At 38.0% G+C, this 22,306-nt stretch overlaps 1 protein-coding gene across 1 annotated transcript in view; it reads left to right on the forward strand.

Moving 5' to 3' along the window:
• Positions 1-10,488: 10,488 nt before the first annotated feature.
• LOC149831642 (protein SPIRRIG-like) overlaps positions 10,489-22,306 on the forward strand; it is a 166,503-nt gene continuing 154,685 nt past the window's right edge. The window contains exon 1 of the mRNA XM_090014039.1: positions 10,489-10,953. Coding sequence (XP_089870165.1) covers positions 10,793-10,953 — 161 coding nt within the window. The 5' untranslated portion in view covers positions 10,489-10,792. The remainder of the gene's footprint in view (positions 10,954-22,306) is intronic.

The following is a 22,306-nucleotide window of genomic DNA, read 5'->3' on the forward strand; positions in this document are numbered from 1 at the left end:
TCCCACACATATATAATTCATGCTTTTAAGCAAACATGTAAGAGATAACTTCAAAGTACCGAAGTTCTTTGATAAAAATTTAAATTCAAGGAGTCAAAGATGTCCATTAATACAAAACTTTTAAATCATATGTAGGATTTGAAAAACAACAATAAGATCACAAAGACTCCTAAAACCATATACACGAGTTCAAGATTGACATCAACTTATGCTTGAAAGATAAGCACAATTAACGACCCTATTAAAGGAAGTTTTAAGCAATGACAAACAAGCTCACCAATTTAACTAATTATCTTTTAAAAGATTTTAAAAATGTGATATACACAAAAGCAAAGGGTCGATGAAGAACCGAATAACACAAGTACTAAAAAACAAAAAACACATACATATAGATTATTAAGGAAGTAGATATTTCTTTATAATGCATGATACTAAACGAAAAAGAACACATACCAAATAACTTTAAGAAATAAAAGAGAGAGAACAAGAAAACTTCACAATTTTTTTTAATATTTCTTGAATAACACACTTTCTGATGCACCAAAGAGCAACTCGGTCACAACCTTGCTCTGATACCATGTTAGAAAGTATGCAGAAATGAATTACAAAAATGCATAATGCATTCATAAGGTCCAACATTGGACAAACACAACCCCATAATGGGGAATAACACAATGGTCCACTAAGAGACACCACAAGAAGCCTACGAAGAGACATAAGTTACATAAACTTTATTGAATGAGGGCCTAAAAGGCTATGTCTTACATGGGGGAATACCCCTCTATTTATACACAAATGAGTGAGAGAGAGAGAACATTGGGAGGCCCAAAAGGGGACTCGTTGGGCCCCCAATGGTCACATTTGTGACCGTTGGGGGTCGAACGACTCCTTTGGTTGGGACCCCCAATGCAATGCATTTTACAATAAATGAAAAATAAAAAAGAAAAAAAAATGTAAAATAAAATACATGTAAAAGATGTAAAAAGACTAAAATGCCCCTAATAAGCAGAATTACAAAAATACCCTTTATCGGGTATGATGAGATAAATACATATATATGTATATATATACATATATATGTATATATGATTACATATATTTTAACAATATCATCAACAAAGAGGGTGTGATGGTGGAACCCAAAAAAGTTGAAGTGGTGACCAACTGGTCTAGACCCAAGAATGCCACTGAGATTCGAAGTTTCTTGGGTTTAGCAGGATATTACAGGCATTTTATTGAAGAATTTTCAATATTGGCGGCCTCAATGATCAAACTTACAAAGAAGGATGCAAAGTTCGAGTAGAATGAGAAGTGTGAACAAAACTTTCAATAAATAAAGAAGCGATTAACTAATGCAACAATTTTGGTTCTACCATCTGACAGGGGCGATTTTACTATTTATAGCAATGCATCACATAAAGGATTGAGTTGTGTTCTAATGCAACATGGTAAGGTTACCACGTATGCATCTCGACAATTAAAGGTGCATAAGATGAATTACCTAACTTATGACCTAGAGTTGGCAGTAGTAGTGTTTGCACTCAATTATTCAGAGAGTCAACCCCTTTGTTGTTATTTATGTAAAGCTAGCCAAGAGTCGACACCTAAATGATGAGGGTCGACCCTATTTTAAAAAGAGTTGACCTCTGAATGCTAAGAGTTGACTCTTAAGTTTTTTAAATGGGTTTTCTCAGTATTTTGAGTTCGCGTTTGGGTTGGATCACCCCGGGAATAGACTGGTAGGCTTATGTTTATGATATTGTGGGGTTTATTGCAGAAAATTATGTTTGGTGTTGAAATGCATGAGTATATGAGCATGCATGGTATGATGCATATGTTTGTGCATGTTTTTCCTTTTCAGTATTTCTGGTAAAAAGAGTGGTGTTTTGTCAGTAGTTTAAGTGTGGCACTATGTAATTTGCACATACATGGCTTTGCTTGTATTCCTATTTGCAAGTGTTGTAATATGTATTATAGTACTTATGTGAGTATGAGATTTTAGTTCTTGTATTGCAAGAATGTACAATATGTGATTGAATGCATGACATAAGAATGATTTCAATCGAGTATGACTTGTATGGGCATTGGCCCAAGGTATCGAGAGGGGTACGGTATTATGCATAAAGAATTAATTATGAAAAAGTTATACTAAAGGATTGATTTATGCACACCAAAGTATGTAGTTGAAGCGACCTTGTCATATGTGAACAAGTATTAGCATCAACCTTGTGGCAAAGCATGTAACACTAGTTGGTCAACTCTAGACTGTCCCTAGCCACAAAGATTAATGTACCGAGACTTCGATATTCGATGCAGAGGTGTAGCTACTGCAATATGCCTAGTAGTGCACTATGTTGACTTTAGAAATTGATAAGATCCCGAATTTTGGGTTTTGGAGAGAGGGGTGTCTTGACAAAGGGTCCTAAACTTTGCTGCAAGTGTCTTAGTATTTTTCAAGGGTTAAAAAATATAAGGTACTGGTTGAATAAACACCCTTGGACAGGCCAAAGATGCCTATATAGGCCTGGAGAGTGGTGAGCCTTGGATTGAAAGCAGAATCGTAACAAAAAAGTGCATGTTAAGCATCACATATAAAATAAAAATAATTGAATAAAAGATTTAATAAAATATTCATGCATATAAAACTAGGCATGAAATGCGTCCGTGAGTTGGTGCCTTGGGCACTGAGGGTCAACTCCTGAGTTGGGAGGGTTGACCTTCTGTTTGTTTTGAATTGAGGTTCTATTATAGTTGAGGGTTCACCCTTATGTTTCGGGAGTCGACTTCTTTTGAATATAGTTATGACTTTCCGTTCTCAGAGTCAATGCTTGTGTTTAGAGGGTTGACTTCTCTTGTGTAGTTAATGTTCTGTGTTTTAAGAGTAGACTCCTGTGTGTAAAGGTTCAACTCATTTTTGGGTCTATTGATGTTAGGTTTGTTTCTAAGGGTTGACTCTTGGGATTGTAGGGTCGACTCCTTTTGTGTGTGTGCTCTTTAGCCTGTGAGTCGACTCCAGTTGGGATGAGTCAACTCTTTTGAATTATTCTTTTGTGTTGTATAAACCTGAAGGTCAACCTATGGGAGGGGTCGACTCTTCGTATTTGAGAATTAAGGATCTTTGACAAATGGATTTTTGGTTTGACTCGTACTCACTGGTGATCATGTGAGTAGTGAGACCACATGGTGACAAGTTGTTCTCATCGTCGTTATTAAAAATTTAAGGCATTCAGGTGAAGGCGGAATAGAACGCAGTGGACAATGGAGGCCTGTGGACATGGATGAATGGATTTTTGGACTTTCTTCTATGGAACCTTTTGAGTTTTATGGGTTGTGATGTAAATACTCATATATATTATGAATGAATGAATGAAATATGATAACTTTTTACTAAATACTTAAAGTCATTTTCATTAGTGATCCTAATTTGATTGAAATGGTTAGAAAGGACCTTTATATGGCTTTTATGTTTTTGAATAAAGCTAAAAGTGTTTCACCAAGGTTATAAAAAAAATATTTGGTAAAAATTCAAGTGTAACAACTAAGGCCATAGAACACCTTTGCAACAACAAAATTCACATATAAATAAATATTTGGTTTGGATAAAACTTTCCTAATCCACCCATGGTAAGGCAAGAACCACCACCACCTTCTTCTTTTTCTTTAAGAATAATCAAGTAATAATCAACGTGTCACCTATCGGTCTGTAGAAAATATGGTGGTTTCTCCTTAAACTGAAAAAATAAATTTTCAAATGCCAAAATAATACAAAAACACACACGCACACACATTATTCTAAAAGCTTCACATAATATAAAAACATCTCATTTTATCATGGTATTAGCACTATAAGAACACAATTATGGCATTTTGCAATGATTTTTTTCTAAATTTAATTTTAATTGATGTCTTTCACATACTCTAGAATTTCATATATTTTACATATGCTTATATTTTTCAAATTTTTAAATGAGAAAATAACAGTTTTTTTAAATATCGCATGTTCCCTATCCTAGATCGTAGTGACAACTCTCGTGAAAAATATCATGAGAAATTACTCAAAGTAAAAAACGGTAATTTCTCACAATATTTTCAATTTCTCATGAGTTTTTCATCAAAAACATAAATATCATGCGCTAAACACGGTATTTATATTTTTAACAGCTACTTATCATGAAAAAAACTGTTATTTTTTAATATTTTTATTTATATTTTCATATAAAACTGTTTTTTTTTTGTTTTTTATTTTATGTTATTGCCAAGAATTTGCCAAAAAACACGAGTTTATAATTTTTAATTTATCGTGAGTTTTTGGTTGCCGATATTTTGCCATTTTAAACTTTTTTTACTATGTCCCACATGTCTTCCTATATATAATTATGTGTGTGTGGTTTGGTTGCAAACTGTAGGCTCATCCAACCGACTCTGACCAATTTAGCAATGGTGCTCATGAAATGGAATATTAAAATTTGGAATCCATGAATAAAAAATCAAACGCATGAATCCTACAAACTAAGTTCATAAAAAAATCTAGCACTAGTGAAGAAAAAAATCATACATAAGAATTTATAGAAAATGAGTATATATATATATAGAGAGAGAGAGAGAAGGCGTGTTTGAAGCATTCAAAAAGTCAAGCTAGCAACGCCACTCCCCGCATGTCCCGCATAACACGTTCGAACAAGCAAAACTACGTGGGACCCATTTTTTATTACCTTTTTTATCCTCATATTTTCTAGATATGATGTTCACGCGGTTGGTTGTCGTGATGTCAATACTAGAAACAAGGATGCCGTTTATGTATAATAACATTAAAAAGCAAGAAGGAGATTCTTTTCTGTTAATGGCAAACATGTCCCCTCAAGGTGGGGTTGGTCCTCTCGAAATGAGTGCATTGTAGACAAAAATTTTACATGCTCCACTTTCCTTCACTTAAATTGACAGAAATGCCCTAATCTGAATATTTGAATAGCTTTCTGACTTAATTAGTGATATTTTTTGGATAGTTCGTAATTAATGATAATTACTCTCCCAATTTTGCTGTGTGGTTTTTTTTAGCGCAAGCACATGGGATTTAATCCGGTGGGATTCCAACTGGAGACCAGTCATTATGATAATGAGATATGACCATCCTGCTATCTCATTTGGCCCTCCAAAATTTATAATTTTGATGCAAAGTTTGGCAGAGGTCATATTAAGACTTTGGACCAATGTTATTAAAAACAGTATTAGTCAGTCGATTTAGATTGAATTGGACCCTTAGTCAAGCTAAACAGGAGTTGATTCAGCCATTTTAAAAAATCACCCGTTCTTTTGCTGAATTGGCATTATCGGGCTGATTTTGCCTTAAATTAATTCACTTGTATATAGTGAAAGGGGGATGGTCCTACCACTTTTTGGTTAGGTCATGTTAGGAACTTCTAAAATTGTACTTTTAAGTATTTTTGTTCGATCTGTACCATTAGATGTGTTTATTATTGTTTACCCAATAGAGAACATGTATTTAATTAAGTTTTTATGATCAAATATGTAATTTAAATAGGTAAAAAATATCAACCGTTGATATTATACTAAAATTTGATAATAAAATACATGTTTACATTAAATCAATTTGAATGAAGTCACGTTTTTTAGTAAATAAGCAATGATAATCATATCTCATTGTTCAAATCCATTAAAAAATGCTTGAAAGTATGACTTTTAAAGGGTCCTGACAAGATTAACAAAAAAAATGTAGGGCTATTCCCCCCCCCTTCTCTCTCTCTCTCTCTCTCTCTCTCTCTCTCTCTCTCTCTCTATATATATATATATATATATATATATATATATATATATATATATATATATATATATATTAAAATGCATAACTCCAAATCCCCGAATTAATTATGGTTCCATATAATACTCCAGCTACCCCGAGCCTTTCACAAGTTTAGTAATGCGCATATCATCATCATCATCAAGCCTTATCCTAATTACATGTGATCAATTTTAAGTTTACTAACGAGAATAACTCTCCTATTGTTCTGATGGAGAGCATAACCTATACCCCATTAAAAAAAATCCAATTTAGCTCGATTTTATCTCTTTTTGAAAAGATGATTCACTTAGTAAACTGATTTTAACATTGCTTTAGACTAACTTGAGCCTAGTTTGGAACTAAATAGCATGCAATTTGGGTGAATTTTGATAAGTTAATAGGTCCATCATGATTAGATTGGGTATAAAAAAACTTTGTCCGAGATAACCTAGTCTTGGCTATGTCATACATCAATCATGAGTTTTGATTGCAAAAGGACTGTTATAGAGCAAGCCATAGTGTCTATTTGTTTTTTAGATGACTAAAGAACCCTCACAAAAAACTAGGTCACTTAATGTGTCTCAGACCGAGCCTTCGGAATGTGGCAGTTGCAGTATGGAGCTCTATTGAGTAGAAAATGCATCAAGTGTAGGAACACGTTGTGTGTATTGGCTTGATCGGTGACGTGCTATGGTAGCATGACACGCGATAGATTATAGTATCGTCGTTAGTGCATTGTTGTATGACGCTATAGACATGGAGTATTTTTTGGTTAAGCAGTGTCAGCAGATCAGAAGATGTTGCCTTTGGAGATTTGGTTAAGAATCTCTCGGCTTGCAGGAGTTTCCATCTGTAGCAGTTGGATGCAAGGGTGTGTGTGAGTTAGGGTTAATTTTCAAAGGGATCATATTAGGTAATTTCAACTGAGTATGGTGACTCGGAACTAGATGAGTGAATGCCCAAGCGCTGGCGAATGAGTTTAGGTGGTAATCTTTGCTATAGTGTTCAATTATCAACCGATCTTTGGATTGGGGGTCACAAGGTCTTGTTAATTCGGTGATGAGGTTTTGCTCTAGCGTGTGTATAAAGTCACAATACGCTCCATGATACGTAAGGTTAAGGCAAGTTTATGCTCTTTTTGAAAGTGATAGCTGGTATGGAATGATAATGCACTAAGCAGCATGGACTATATGAAATTTACATTTAAAAATACGCTTGATCATCTTTCACTAGAAAAATGCGTACGAGGTAGTGCGTAGGGCCAATGAAAATAGTTCAACACATGAAAAAGTGTTGGTGCGTGACTTTTGGCCGTTAGGCTGGCGAGACTGAGCAGTCTGACGCCATTGCGGGTTTGTGAAAGATTCTATGTCTGTGACAAATTGGCAGTGAAGCTTGTGACGGTAAGAAAGAACCATTGCGACGCACTAGCTTATTAAAAAAAATAATCTCATGACATAATGAGTTTCTTACTACAAAAGCAAAACTATGAGTTAAGGATACGACCACCCAACCTTAAGGGACTCAACCTTGATAAAGCCGTAGCAGCCCCGATGAAGCAGTGAGATTTGATCTTGGGCCTTTAGCTCAACCTTACCCCCACCAACCACATGTTGCAAAGCAAGCCAGCTTAAAGAGTGAAAATGACAATTTATTGACCATGTATTTATCAAGATATTTTAAAATATAAAATATCTCAATCTTTGTGGAATTTTATCAAAATAAAAAATTAAATAACATAAAATTTTTGACTTTGAAAAGCTTGTATTCAAACTATTGTTTTTCTTGGGAAATTGCTTATAACCATACATATTATTTTTTGTGATATTTGTGTTTTAATGCTAGAATCATGATCCAATGTATTCCACTTTCATCTCCATTATTTTATGTTTATTAAATGATCATTTTTTTGTAAATATTTTTAAATATATCATGATATTTATCATTATGGGAGGAGCTCTAGGGTTTGCTTGTGATCATGCTTGGCTTAAGTGCCTCTTAGTGGTTGCTTCCATGTCAATATAAGGTCATTAGGGGGCAAATCAGTCCATGGATTGTACCTACTACTTACGATTAGCATTAAATTAATTATTAGTTCAAATAATAGTCAAGGGGACCCAAAACCAGATGGGCAATTACGTCATTTTCTTTAAAGAGGGGATTATTCCCAACTCAGTTAGACAAGGAAAGAACTGGTTCTGAATCTTCTGATAATCCGAACCTTGTTCAAATTACATATTTGGCCCTAACAATGAGTAAATTACTACGGACGGGATCATCGACGGAGGGAATTTCTTATGATTAGATTGTTAATACTTTTAGCAACTCTAAACTAAAAAGACACATCAGTTATTTGAAATATTGATGGGCATTTCAACATTGTAAAGGGGCAATGTCGACACTGACAGTGGAGCGTTCAGGGGTCCCACGTCCTACACCGGGTTCCCTTTGCCACGTGGCAATTATCCTTTGCTTGTGAGACGTGGCAAAAATTTATTTTATTCGAAACATATCTTTTATTTTTATTTTAATAACAAAAAAAAAAACATTTCGTTTGCATTTTGGTAAAAGTAGGCCAAACTTTAACGGGCGTAATCCGAATCGGTTCACTTGTAGGCGATTCGGCCGAAGAAACCGAGATTTGATGAGGAAAGGCCTGGCTGAGACCAGAGTAACACATTCGAGGTAGGGCTGAAAATGGATCGGATATTGGATCCAAGTCTGACATGTTATTTTAGTATTTGCATCTCATAAGTAAAATCTGAACACCCATTCAGATTGGATTTGGATCTGTTCAATCAGATTAGTCTCAGTATTTTAAGTGGGACGTGGAATTAATCCGAACCAAAATCTGTCGCCGTTGCATTTTTACACATAAATAGCATGTTTTTGTTCTACTTGTTGGATTCAATATTACCACATCAGATCTGGATCTACTTGCACTTCGGATCAAATTTAGATCTGACAATATCCAGCTCGAATCCAACCATTTGCACCCCTAATTTGACTGTTCCCGAGTCCTGCAGCAATGCTAGCAACTTGGTATGGTGTAAGTCATCCAAACTTAATTGATCTAGTGGGTTGTAAGCACTATACATATATGCTGTGTTTGAATTATTCGGATCTCAAATTTGAGGGAGACACTCGGATCTGAGAGAGGGCCTTCTCCATTTATTCTTAGGTTTTAGAGTTTGTACTACATGACTAGAAGCAAAATTTAGCCAAGTCAAGGGTTCAATCAATCGAGCCTTGATGCAATTCACCAATTCTATAAACCTATCTCATTGAAGCAGGTTACATGTTCCCCCCCCGAAGATGCACTGTTTGCTACAGTGCGTGTTTGCTACGCGATTTTTGTAAATCACTATTGTGTGTAAATCACAATGCCGAACTCCGCCTCCTTGAGCACAATCTTCGCCGTGATCAGGCTGTAGTTGCCAGCTGTCCCGATGATAGTCTTGAGGTCCATGAAGGGGAAGCCGAAGAGGAATGTGCCATTCTAGACGTTGGCGGGGAGGTGGGTCCTATCGGAGAGCACGATGCTGGAGGTCGAGATGAGGACTTCGCGGTGCCAAAACCCGATGAATGCCTGCCAAGACTTGAGGGTGTGAACGCCTATGTTGAGCAACGTCAGGGTGGCCTAGAGGGCTTAGCCCTGATCAAAAGTATTGTCGATGTAGGGGTAGATGAATTGTACTTTGAAAGACTCCGTTGTAGGTGTACTAGCGGAAGATTCTGTTGTAGGTGTCCCTTGAAGGTGACGGAGGGGTCGCTGTAGTCGGTTGCCTGCTGGACGAGGGCAGTATTCCGACCATTGTTAGTAGGAAGAAGATGATGATCGCCATCGAATCGTCGGCTCTTTGCCTCTCTTAATTTCTTCTCTCTTTAGGGAAAGAGGGTTTTACAATGTTTCACGGAGAAGGAAGAAGAAGATGATGCCGGAAAGTTTAAACGAAAAAGAAAGAGAGAGCGCTTCAGGTTCGTTTTACTGTTTGGACTTTGAAGAGTTAACATCATCCTCAACTTTCTGAATGAAAGACATTTTTGTTCTTTTCTCAAACCGTAATTTCCTTTTTTTTGAATATAGGATATTTTTATCTTTTTTCTCAAACCGTCATTTCATGGTGAGAATAACAAGAAAATGTACTTAAGTCTTTGCAACCGCACCAGACTCCGATGCTAAGTGATGCTGACACACACGAATATGAGCCCCACATGCGTATATACACTCATTCGGACCCCCAAACACGCATGGTAGCAAACAATGCGTCTTCGGGGGAGAACACACAACACCCTCCCCTATCTCATATTCGACCAAGACCACCGTTAAGGATATGTACAAGATTGATCGATACTTCAGCATGATTGTGGGCTAGTGCGAGTCGCTAGGAGCTAAGAAAGCCTGAGCTTAAAACAAGCCATAGCCAACTGAACTCAAGAAGCAAATAGGCTGACTGATCTGAAGACTGAACTCACCAAAAATTTTGACAGTTTGACCAGACCACCGGGACGAGTCGCACTCAAGCACAGCCGATTCGAGTCGGTTAATCCCCGCATTTTGTTGGTCCTTTTATTATTTTGGCATTTAATTTTCATTTATTCATTTTTTTTAAAAATAGAAAAGAAAAAGATGAAGAGAGAGAGAGAGAGCCGAAAGAATATCAACAGAGAGAGAGAGAGAGAGAGAGAGAGAGAGAGAGAGCGTTTTCTTCATACAAAAAACGCGGAGAAGAAACATTTCTCCGTGAAGCAAGACCCCCTCGGATTCTGCGACTCTCCTTGTTTTCCGTCCGTTCGCCGCCGGAATCCTCCCTCTTATCGGTTATCCGATCGCCTGATCGATCGGTCTTACGGTATTTCTTCTTCTTCGTTCTCTCGTGGATTCGCGAGAGCAGAAAAGAACAAGGGATTTCGCCATCTCTCTGGTAGAGGATCTGGGATTTTAGGTCATAGATTGGGATCCGGCGCGGTTTTAGGGCTACAGATGACAATTCCATGTTCCACTCAGCCGGCAGAACGATGAAATGGGCGGCATTGCTTAAGGATATCAAGGAGAAGGTAGGGCTCTCGCATTCCTCCGCGTCCTCGCTCACCGCTGCCGCCGCTGGAGAGGCCGACCGACCGCCGCGGGATGGCTCCTCCATCTCCGTCACGAGGTACGTTCTCCGCGCGCTATGCGGGCTCTTGTTCTCATTTCTGCGGAGATTAGAGATTTTCCGTCCATTGCTCCGCTTTTCCTTTTGATGCTATTTCGATTCATGCCGCTTACACTTGTGAGTTGTGTGGCTTGATGAGTTGGAAAGATGAATCTGATCAGTTCATCGATTTGAAAACGCATGTTTTTTTTTTGTAGTTTCCTCTGGTAGATGATCAGAAGTTCTCTACTTGATCGTCTTTGGGTTGTTATTAAGGTCGGTTTTATTAGGGAATTTTGTTGCCAGAGATTTGGCAGTCAATAATTTAGAATCTTTTGTTCTGGATTTGACCTGACTGGTGGCACGCCATCTCGATGCAACTTCTTGAAGAATTTTGATTTGGTTTTGATTAGCTCACTTGAGTAATCTTCATCAGAATTGAATTGAACTAACTGGTGGATTAATCTGTCGTTGATCAAGCCGTTTTGGTGCAAGTTTTTGAAAATTGTGAACTGGATTTGATTAGTTTACTAGAGTATTTTTCATTGGAATTGAATTGATTAGATTATTGGAGATAGTCTACCATAGTCAAGAGGACGATCATTGCGATTTTGGTGTTTTGGCCGTAGAACTTTGATTTTAATAATCTTTTTGTAGAGCATGGTAGAGATTTGAAAGACTGATATTGGTGGCTATTAAATCGCTTTTATTTTTCGTTGCTTTATATGGGATTCAGTAGCATGTATTGCACTTCGACATCTCCAAATTATGCATATGTACATTTGAGGAAGAAGCGTGAAGGTAGATTTGGTTCTTCTTCTTATTTTTTTTTCTTTTTGAAGCGGTCGGGTGTGAATATGAACTATATAAGACTTCTAGGATCTTAGCTGTGGTTGGCCTTGAGGCATCTGTTTGTAGTCACTCATCCGAAGTCTCCAGCAAACATGTGGAACACTATGAGGGGTAATGTTGCTATTGATACTTGACTCTTGAGTAGGAGCTCTTTACAAATTCTCATGTCGAGAATATCCATCAGTTGGGTCTTCTTAATGCTTAGACATCCGCCACCAATTTCTCTACAAGAACAGATTTTGACATAGTGAAATTGTCCTAATCTGAACATCAAGTGGTTTCTAGGACATAATAGGTCTTGCTATTTGTCTGAAACTGGTCATAATGTTATATTGCTTCAGAACACTATTTAATGGAGAACCTCATGAGGAAGTTTGTGTGAAAATTTCTCCCACCACTTTTCCTTTTGATGTGTTTTTGATTGTGGTCATCCAGATAAGGTCTCATGCAGGCCCCATTGGCATGTTCAAAGAAAATAAGTGATTTGTTATTCTGACTAGTGGTATTCTCTACTATACAAATTCTCCCTTCTCCAGGTAGAGATGTGTTGGTTGTTAATATGATCAAGCAGCAACTATAGACCCAATTCTTAAGTCTTGGAACTCGTATCATTCTTTTTTTTGAAGGGCAAACTCATATCATTCTTTAATGAGACTGCTTATTCACCCCATGTATGTGTCATATAACAACTAAAGTTTTTAAGTGACCCTTTTGAAGGGTTATACTTACAAGTTGATGAGGTTATGGATACCCCTGTGCAACTCAGTTTTGCTGTCTTTTATCCTCCCAAGGTGCAGGTGGAGTAGTATATAAAAGAGAAAATCAAAAGGATCTTGGGGATCATAATCCAAGGAGAAACAGAAACTTTATTTACATCAAAGTTGAATTTAGTAAACAAGGGCCATCTGTCAGAGTGCTGAAAATGACATCCTTGAATGGCAGCTTAGAAATCATTCTTCCTATGTATGATATCTGGAATGGAAAGGGGACTTTGAGTTGCTCACATGAACTTGAAGTTTAAGTCTATTAAAGATACGAGGAATCTATGATAAGTTAAAGCTATTATTACCTGGATTGGACTATTTTTGATATGAAATTTTTTGTTTCTATTGAGCATTAATGTAGATCATGATGAACAGTAGAATTCCGTAGTCAAGTTCCATTATGTCTTTGTCAAGCCTTGGTTGGTTTGGCCAAGTCTTTCTATGACTTAAATAAGGCGATTGATCTTCTTGTACTAGGACTTGATTAAGTGAATAAAGCCAACTATCACCTGGGTACAAGTATGAATACATAGGGTACGACATGACACTTTCAAAAAATGAGGGTACAGGGACACGACTATATATATATATATATACACACAGAGAGAGAGAGAGAGAGAGAGAGAGAGAGAGAGAGAGAGAGAGAGAGAGAGAGTCTTCTCCTCTTTCTCTTTTTTTTCATCTTCTTCCTCCTCTTCCTCTTTCTTCTTCTTCCTCATTTTTCTTCTTCCTCCCTACCTTTCACTGACATCAAACAAAAAAAAATGGTTTGGGTCAGGGTTGGACCTGACTCGGAGCAGTGCGGGACCCGACATGTGTCGACACAGGTACACCGACCATTTCGGCGTGTCTCGGTTACATAGGAAGACAATAATCGAATCCATCCTAATCCTGAGTCATCAAGTGACTATTGACTGGGACTTCATGGAGGAACCAAGTCAAGCTTATAAGTCCTAATTCTTTGAATCAAAGATATGAATATATTATGATAAAATACGAGTATGGGAAGGCTATTGTTATATATGACACTATTGAGGGCTAGAATAAGTGTTGGTGGAACCAAGGTTGTAAGTAGCATATCGTTACTCGTATCGGTCGACCCAATAGTAACACCGTATCGTATCGTAAACGTATTGTAATTTTTCAATAAAAAAATTCAAAAAATCTAAAAAACCCAGAAAAATTCAATAAATATTCTAAAAAAATCATGACATAAAATAATGATGAATTGCACAAACTACATACATAAAATCACATTATGAATCCTTTATGTCTGTATTACATACCATATGAGCCATACTTTCATATTACATAAAAAAAAAATCTTATAAGAACAAGTTTTTTAATAAAACATAAATACATGATACATCGATAATTATAATCATCTTCATTATCTTCTTCTTCTTCTCCTTCTTCGACATCCACATCGTCCCCAAGATATGTGGGGTATTCATCATCTACCTCATGTGCTCCTTCTATGTTAATTCATTCAATGTCCTCTTCATTCAAAAGAGCCTCTGCTTTTTCTTAAACCCATGCATCAAATTCATCAAAATGTTTCAAACTGATGGGATCAAATTGCTCTTTGTGCCTCCTTGCTGATAACTTTTCGATTTGGCTAAAAAGATGACATGAAAAAATTAAAATTAGTTGAGTTTTGAATGAAAATCACATATAAACTTTACAATTATAATTACATCTGCCTCAGTTGTAAGTTGTAGTGAACGTAGACGTGATCATTGAGCTTTTTGTGCTCCAATTTGTTTATTATTGTGGTATGGATTTACTCGAAGACACTCCAGTTGCTCTCGCATCCACTTGCACTACATGTTTGGCTTAGAATGCGAATGACAAAAGCTCTCAGATTTCGAACATCACTTCCAACCCTGGCCCACCACAAGTCTGAAAAAAAAACAAGAAAATGAGAAATCAACTATAAGACAATAACAAATATACAATCATACAAAACATTATAACTAAATAACAATTTGAAATTAAATTTCAAATAGACAAAATAAATTACCTGGACACATTGTGGCACGGTTTCACTGCAAGTCTCCCATATCATACAATGCATTATCATAAGTTTTCATTTCCTTATGAATTTGATCTTGAATGCTATAATCAGGGTTCGACTTTTCGATGCAATCTAAAAGTCTCTTGTTGACTTCCTTGTCCATTTTAAAATTAGAGGAGTATCTAAATGCAATATTTAAATAGTATGCTCCATCATGAAGATGTTGATGAAGTTGCCCAGTCCACTTATGATTAATGATGTTCCATATAGGTATGTAGAATTTATTCTTTTCCTTCAAATTATCTTTAATGACCTCTTTTGCCTTATCCATGGCCTCGTAGAGATAACCAATAGCTGGTCTGTCTTCACTGTCAATCAATCAAAACACCTTCACCAAATGTATAGTTATTCTCAATAACTTCATGCATGAATCCCAAAATTCACTTATGAATACAATATCTACAATTTCTATAGGCTTTCTTTTGTGTGCATGGGGATATGCATTCCACTCATCTGTTGAAAACATTTTTTTTAGTGCAACGTTGCTCTTTACTAAACTTTTCATTGTCAAAAAAATTGTAGCAAATTTAGTAACTGCATCGTGAATCAACTAAGTACTACTAGTGTACTTTTTCATTAGGCTCAAAACCCATGCATGATTATAAATCAATTTAGTAATTTCTTGGTAGCATTCAACTTTCTGATGTACCTCATCCATGTTGCCAATGTCCTCAAGCATGAGGTCTATGCAATGAGAAGCACATGGTGTACAAAAGAATGACCCAAAATTTTCAGCCAATTTTTTACCCGTTGCCCTATAATTTGTTGCATTATCAGTAATGAATTGCATAATATTTTGAGGTTCAACCTCTACAACAACTTGATAAAAAACTCTAACTAATACATCTAATGTCTTGAGTGTATAGACATATCAATTGATTTAAAAAACATGGTTCCTTTGGGGCAATAATTTTTTTTTATCAAGGTCCTCGTCTTTCTATCTGTCCAGCCATCTACCATGATGCTACACTCAGTCTCTCTAACACTCGTGATTTTCAAAAAAAAAGAAAAAAGAAAAAAGAAAAAATGGTTGGATCTGACCGGATCTGGATCCACTCCCCCCTGTTTCCTACTTAAACCCCCCACAAAGGGGGGGGGGGGGTGTTATTTTTAACGCAAACTCCTCCCTCTGACTCCTCTGCTGAAACCCGAGACCCCTGCGCGACCTCTGACCCTTGAACCTTCACCGACCCTCTTGCCGGAGGTGGTGCTCTCTCTCTCTCTCCCTCCTCGACTCTCTCTTTCCCCTGACTCTTGCCCTGCGCGGAGCCCCCTTCGCCGAGCTTCCTTTCGCCGGAGCCCCCTTTGCCGGAGCTGTCGACCCCTCAAGTACGAATCTTTCCCTCTCTCTCTCGCAGGCTGCCGACAGGAGGGCGCCGCCCTCCTGCCCCCTCTCTCTTGTCTCTCAGTTAGTACACGGTAGGAGGGCGCCCCCCTACTGCCCTCTCTCGTCTCTCTGTTAGCACACGGCAGGAGGGTGCCTCCCCTCCTGCCCTCTCTCGTCACTCTGTTAATGTTAGGGATGAGGGCGCCACTCTCCTCCCCTGTTTCTTCTTCCTTTTTCTCAGGAGACTGCACGGCTGTGGCCGTCGGGTGTCGACCCGGTGGGGTGGCTGAAGCTGCCACCCAATCCCCCCTTCTCTGGTTCCGACAGCCCGCCCGCCTATCCCTCTGTTTTTCGAAGGCACCTGCTCCCCTTTTTCTTAGGTCTACCGAATAACTAGAGCTCTGATTCATCAAGGGAGAGCGAGTGTCAGACACCCTCTTCCCCTTCCTGTTTTGTTTAGACAGAGGCAGAGCACATAGCTCTCCTCTGCCTCCTCTCCTCTTTGACTGGCGGCGGCAGCCACTGCTTCCGGCAGTGGGCTGGTCGCTGGCTCGCCATGCCCCACCTCCTTCCCTTGCGCCTTGTAAATGGTTGTGGGAGGCCACCCGAACCAGGGTACCCTTGGGACTCGGGTGGAGGGAAAAGGGCTAGGCTCGACTTAGTCAAGCTCACCTTCTACCCTGCTCCCTCTCTCCTTCTCAGACCTGCTTGGTGGCCCTCAACGACAGTAGCCAGGGTTGCTGCTGGCATGGGCTGGCCTGAGCAGGGCTTGGGCTCACGACCCTCTGGCTTCCTCTCTCTTCTCTGCGTATTTTTTGGCAAGCCAAAAGTGGGTAGGCCGGGCTTGACCTAACCGTCGAGCCCACCCCCCGTCAACCGAGCTGGGCCTCGACAGGGCTAGCCCCTGTCGCACCGTGAGGCATTGTCAACGAGTCAGGTTGTCTGGGAATGCAACCCTGTCAGCCCCTTTCCTATCACAGCATGGGGACCAGGTCGAGCTCGGCCTGACCGTCGAGCCCACCCCCTCCCGTTGGTCGTACAGCCTGTCGAGCTAAGCTCGGCTAGAACCGAGCTGAGCTCGGTCTTCGCTTTCAGATCGAATCAGCTCAGTTAACAAGCTGAGCTTGTCTTAGTCGAGCTTTACTACTCGCTTCTTGTATCGAGCTAGACTTACTTCATTAAATTAAAATAGTTGTATCATTTCTTTTGCAGCACGATAAAATATCTTTTAGCGCGCCACATCGGCGCAAGGGACGCGACACGTGTAATGAACAACAACAACAACAACAACTGCTGCTGCTATTACTACTACTACTACTACTACAACTACAACTACTACAACTACAACTACTACGCCTTCATCCCAAAACAATTGGGGTCGGCGATATGAACCAAAAAAGAAAATCATTCTGGGTCTTCCACATGAATCCTTCTCCTTCAATCATTTCTATCCAATGCCATGTCCTTGGTGAGGTTCAAAGCATTCATATCCTTTCCTATCATCTCCATCCATGTCTTCCTAGGCCTACCCCGACCTCTTTTAACTAATATATTTTCCCATTTCTCCATCCTTCTAACTGGAGCATCATTAGGCCTTCGCCGAATATGTCCAAACCATCGTAAACGATTCTCTCTCATCTACCTTCTTACATATCTCCTCGTTTCGAATCTTATCTTTTGTTGTATTTCCACGCATCCATCTAAGCATACGCATCCCAGTTACACTCATTTTTTGAATATGATGTCTCTTGGCAGCTCAACATTCTCTACCATATAGTAAAGCGGGCCTAATAGTCGTCCTATAAAACTTTCCCTTCAACCGCAATGGCATTCTACGATCGCACAACACTCCAGTTGCACATTTCCATTTCATCCACCCAACCTTTATCCTATGATTTACATCTCCATCAATGTCTCCATACTTTTGAATAATAGATCCCAAATATTTGAAACAATCATTCACCGGTATTTCTTGCTCACCAAGCTTCACTACACTTCCATCACTACTTCGTTGCTTACTAAACTGACATTCCATAGCTTCCAATGTCTGTCTCCATAATCCTAACTTAGCATTAACCCCAGCTCTAGACTCATCAATCAAAACAATATCATCAGCAAACAACATACACCACAACACATTTTTTTGAATTGATCTCGTAAGCTCATCCATCACTATAGCAAATAGGAAAGGGCTTAAAGCAAATCCTTGATGTAACCCAACCGTTATAGGAAAATTGGTTGTAACCCCTCATCAAGTGCGGACATTGGTTACTACTCCTTCATACATATCTTTAATTATACTAATGTACTTGAGAGAAACATTCTTCATCATTGTCCACTAGAGAACGTCCCTAGGTACTCTATCGTATGCCTTCTCTAAATCAATAAAAACCATATGCAAATCTTTGTTCCTCTCTCTATTTCTCTCAATAAGTTGTCTAAGAAGATGTATAGCTTCCATAGTTGATCTTCTAGGCATAAAACCAAATTGATTCTCCGATATCATGACAACCTTCCTCAACCTAGACTCAAACACCCTCTCCCAAAGTTTCATAGTATGACTCGTGAGTCTTATACCACGATAGTGTAAAAGTATCTCCAAACAAGATACTAAGATCAAGACCTTAATATTCTTGATAATAAACCCGGCACACATGCACAACAAGAACACTTTAGAACACTTGTGGATAAAAGCACAACTCACAAAAACTCACAAATGCACAAAGGCATAAAAAATATTGGAATCACTTTATTGAGCACTTGGGCTTTGACTCAAAGCCATGAGAAATACAAGAGGGGGAAGCCCCTATTTATAAGGAAGCAAAGGAGCAACATAGGGGGCTCCCAAGAGAGTCGTTGGGAGCCCCCAACGGTCACATATGTGGCCGTTGGAGGCTCCCCAACGACTGTTTGGGGAGCCTCCCTATGTGGCACAAAAAACAAAAGAGCAAAAAATGAAAAAAGAAAAAAAGGAAAAAGTAAAGAAAGAAGAGGAAAAAGAAAAAGCAAAGTTACAAGCATATTCCAAAATGGAATATGTGTAAAACAGGAATTTACAGAAATACCCTTTTGGGTGGATAAGAAAATATATGTATATAGACATACATGTATATATACATATATACATAGTATATATGTATATGTATCTATATATATATGAATATAAATATATATGAGATTACAAATATCGATACATAATTTAACAACCCCCTCAAACTTAGGGCAAGATGACTGAGAGTTTGCCAAGGAGAAAGTTGAATCTTGGGGCACATAAGGCTTTGGTGAAAAAATCTGCCAACTGATATTCTGAAGTAGCATAAGGTAAATCAATGACTCCTTTTAAGTAGGCTTCACGAACATAGTGACAATCCATTTCAATGTGCTTAGTCCGCTCATGGAAAGTATGATTTTTGGCAATGTATATTGCACTCTTGTTATCACAACATAGCTTAGTGGGTCCTTCAATAGTGATCCCCATGTCTTCAAGCAGCTGATGAATCCATACAATTTCCCTGATAGTAGTTGCCATGGCACGATATTCAGTTTCAGTCGAAGATAAAGAAACTTTTTGTTGCTTCTTACATCTCCATGAGATTAAAGAATCACCTAAGAATACAAAAAAACCAGTGGTGGAGTGACGGTTATTTGGGTCACCTCCCAAATCAGAGTCAGTATAAGCAATTAATTTTAACTCAGAAGAGGATGACAAAAAAACTCCCTTATTAAGAGTACGCTTTAGGTATCTTACGATACGTAAGACGACACTCATGTGAATAGAAGTTGGTGCATGCTGAAACTCACTTGCCGTATGCATTGCATGTGAGATATCTGGTCTGGTAATACTCAGGTATATCAACGATCCTACAAGTTGTCTGTAGGGAGTAGGATCAGAGAGAAGAACACCATCATCAATCTTTATTTTAGCTCCTACTATAGCAGGAGTTTCACAAACTTTATCATCTGTAATACCTGACCTGTCAATAATCTCAGATGCAAGCTTAGTTTGAGACAAAAAATACCCTCTATGAGAGTATGCTACCTCAATACCCAAAAAATAAGTTAAAAATCCCAAGTCAGACATTTCAAACTTATCGTTTAAAATTGATTTTATGCTTTTAATCTCTTTAGATACGCTTCCGGTTATAAGCATGTCATCCATATATAGAAGTAAAATAACAATCCCTGCATTAGATTTTCTAACAAACAAAGCAATATCAGTAAAACAGGATGAAAAACCATTTTCTAACATTACAGAGTTAAACCTATCATACCAAGCTTTGCGGGCTTGTTTCAAACCATAAAGTGCTTTTCGAAGGCGAAACACTTTTCCTTTAGGAGACTCCATTCCAGGAGGAGCATCCATATACACTTCTTCGTTTAGATCTCTGTTTAAAAAAACATTCTTAACATCCATTTGATAGATGTTCCACTTGTTGATTGAGGCAACAATTATAAGACATCGGACAATGACCATTCGAGCTACCGGGGCAAAGGTCTCTTCATAAGCAATCCCATATTCTTGACTATATCCTTTTGCAACTAAACGAGCCTTGTATCTCTCGAGAGACCCATCACTCTTAGTCTTGACCTTAAACACCCATCTACACCCTATTGCTTTCTTATCTTTAAGGTCTTGAAATTCTCATGTCTTTGCTCTCCTTAGAGCTTCAAGTTCATTATCCATAGCGACTATCCATTCCGGATATTTTCGTGCTTCCTCGAAGTTTATAGGTTCTATGTAAGAGTGAATGGCGCTTAGACATGCTCTATATTTAGGCGAAAAAGACTCATATGAGATGAACCTAGAAGGGAGTTTTCTCAGTCTTTCGGTCCTACGAAGGTTTTCCTCACTTTGAGGAGTAGTCCCACTAGCATCATCATATCTTTCGAGGGCACTTCTGAAAGTATTCCTATCTCTATGAGTGTAGGTTATGGGATCTCTATGTGGTTCCTCATTGACATGTTGATGAAACGTTGGGGGCACAAAATTGGTTTCATTATTACTTGAGTCATTTTGATTCGACTCATCATCACTAGTATCATCATATTCAGTCAACAGATCGAACAAAAAAGAATAGTCTATGTTCTCGTCATTAGATTCAAATTTTTCGAAACCACTGATATTTTTCAAAAAACTTACATTTCTGGAAACATATAGTTTATCATTTTTAATATCATAACAATGAAAACCTTTTTGAGTTTCAGAATAACCAAGAAAGGCACAATGAATGACCTTGGGAGAGAGTTTGTCATTTTTATCAGTAAGGACAAAACATTTACATCCAAAAACCCTTAACCTGCTATAATCAGGTTCTTTTTCGTATACTTTTTCAAATGGGGAAACCTTGTTCAAGTTTTTTGATGGGAGTCTATTTATGAGATAGACTGATGTAAGGGCTGCCTCAGCCCAAAGTCTTTTTAGAATATTTTGTGAAATGAGCAAAGTTCGTATTGTTTCAATGATATGCCTATGTTTTCGTTCAACCAACCCATTTTGTTGTGGGGTTTTAGGACAAGATTTTTGATGGAGAATACCATGATTTTCAAGATAACTTTTGAATTCATTGGAAAGATATTCGCCACTCGAATCGGTTGTAAGAATTTTTAAACTTCCATTGAATTGATTTAAAATCATCATATGAAATGTTTTAAAAATCGAGAAAACTTCATGTTTATGTTTAAGAAAATATATCCAACTAAATCTAGTGTAATCGTCCACAAAGATAACATAGTATGAGAAACCTCCTTTAGATATCACCAGAGCCTGACCCCACATATCAGAGTGAATAATTTCAAAAGATTTTGTTATAAACATGGATCTTTGAGAAAAAGGAAGACTTTTCATTTTCCCAAGAATACATTTATCACATACAAAATTTTCATTACAAAGATACTTAATAAAAGGCAAATAAGAGATTTTAACAATGTTGGGATGACCCAATCTCTTATGCCATACATGAATATCTTTGTTTTGAGCAACATTACAAAATTGGTTCTTGGGAATTTTGAGAAAATCAACATAGTAGAGGTCTCCTCTCCTAGAGCCTTCCCCAATCAACTTTCCGGACTGGCGATCCTGTATCCAACATTTATTAGAAGAGAATTTCATATCGCAACCATAGTCCGAGAGTTGAGAAACCGAGAGTAAATTTAAGTTTAGTTTTTGTATAAGACGAATTTTTGGAATAAAGAAGTCTTGCTTTTCAAAACTGCCAATTCCTTTAATTTCAAGAAGTGTTACATCCGCTGTTGAGACAAAAGATGGAAGATAAGTTTTAGAAAAATCAGAAAGAAAACAAGAACTTGGAGTCATGTGAAATGATGCACCGGAATCTAGGAGCGAAGATGTCTTAC

This window comes from Nuphar pumila, chromosome 7 (genome assembly GCF_984573655.1).
Source record: "Nuphar pumila chromosome 7, dmNupPumi1.hap1.1, whole genome shotgun sequence".
Lineage (NCBI taxonomy): Eukaryota > Viridiplantae > Streptophyta > Magnoliopsida > Nymphaeales > Nymphaeaceae > Nuphar > Nuphar pumila.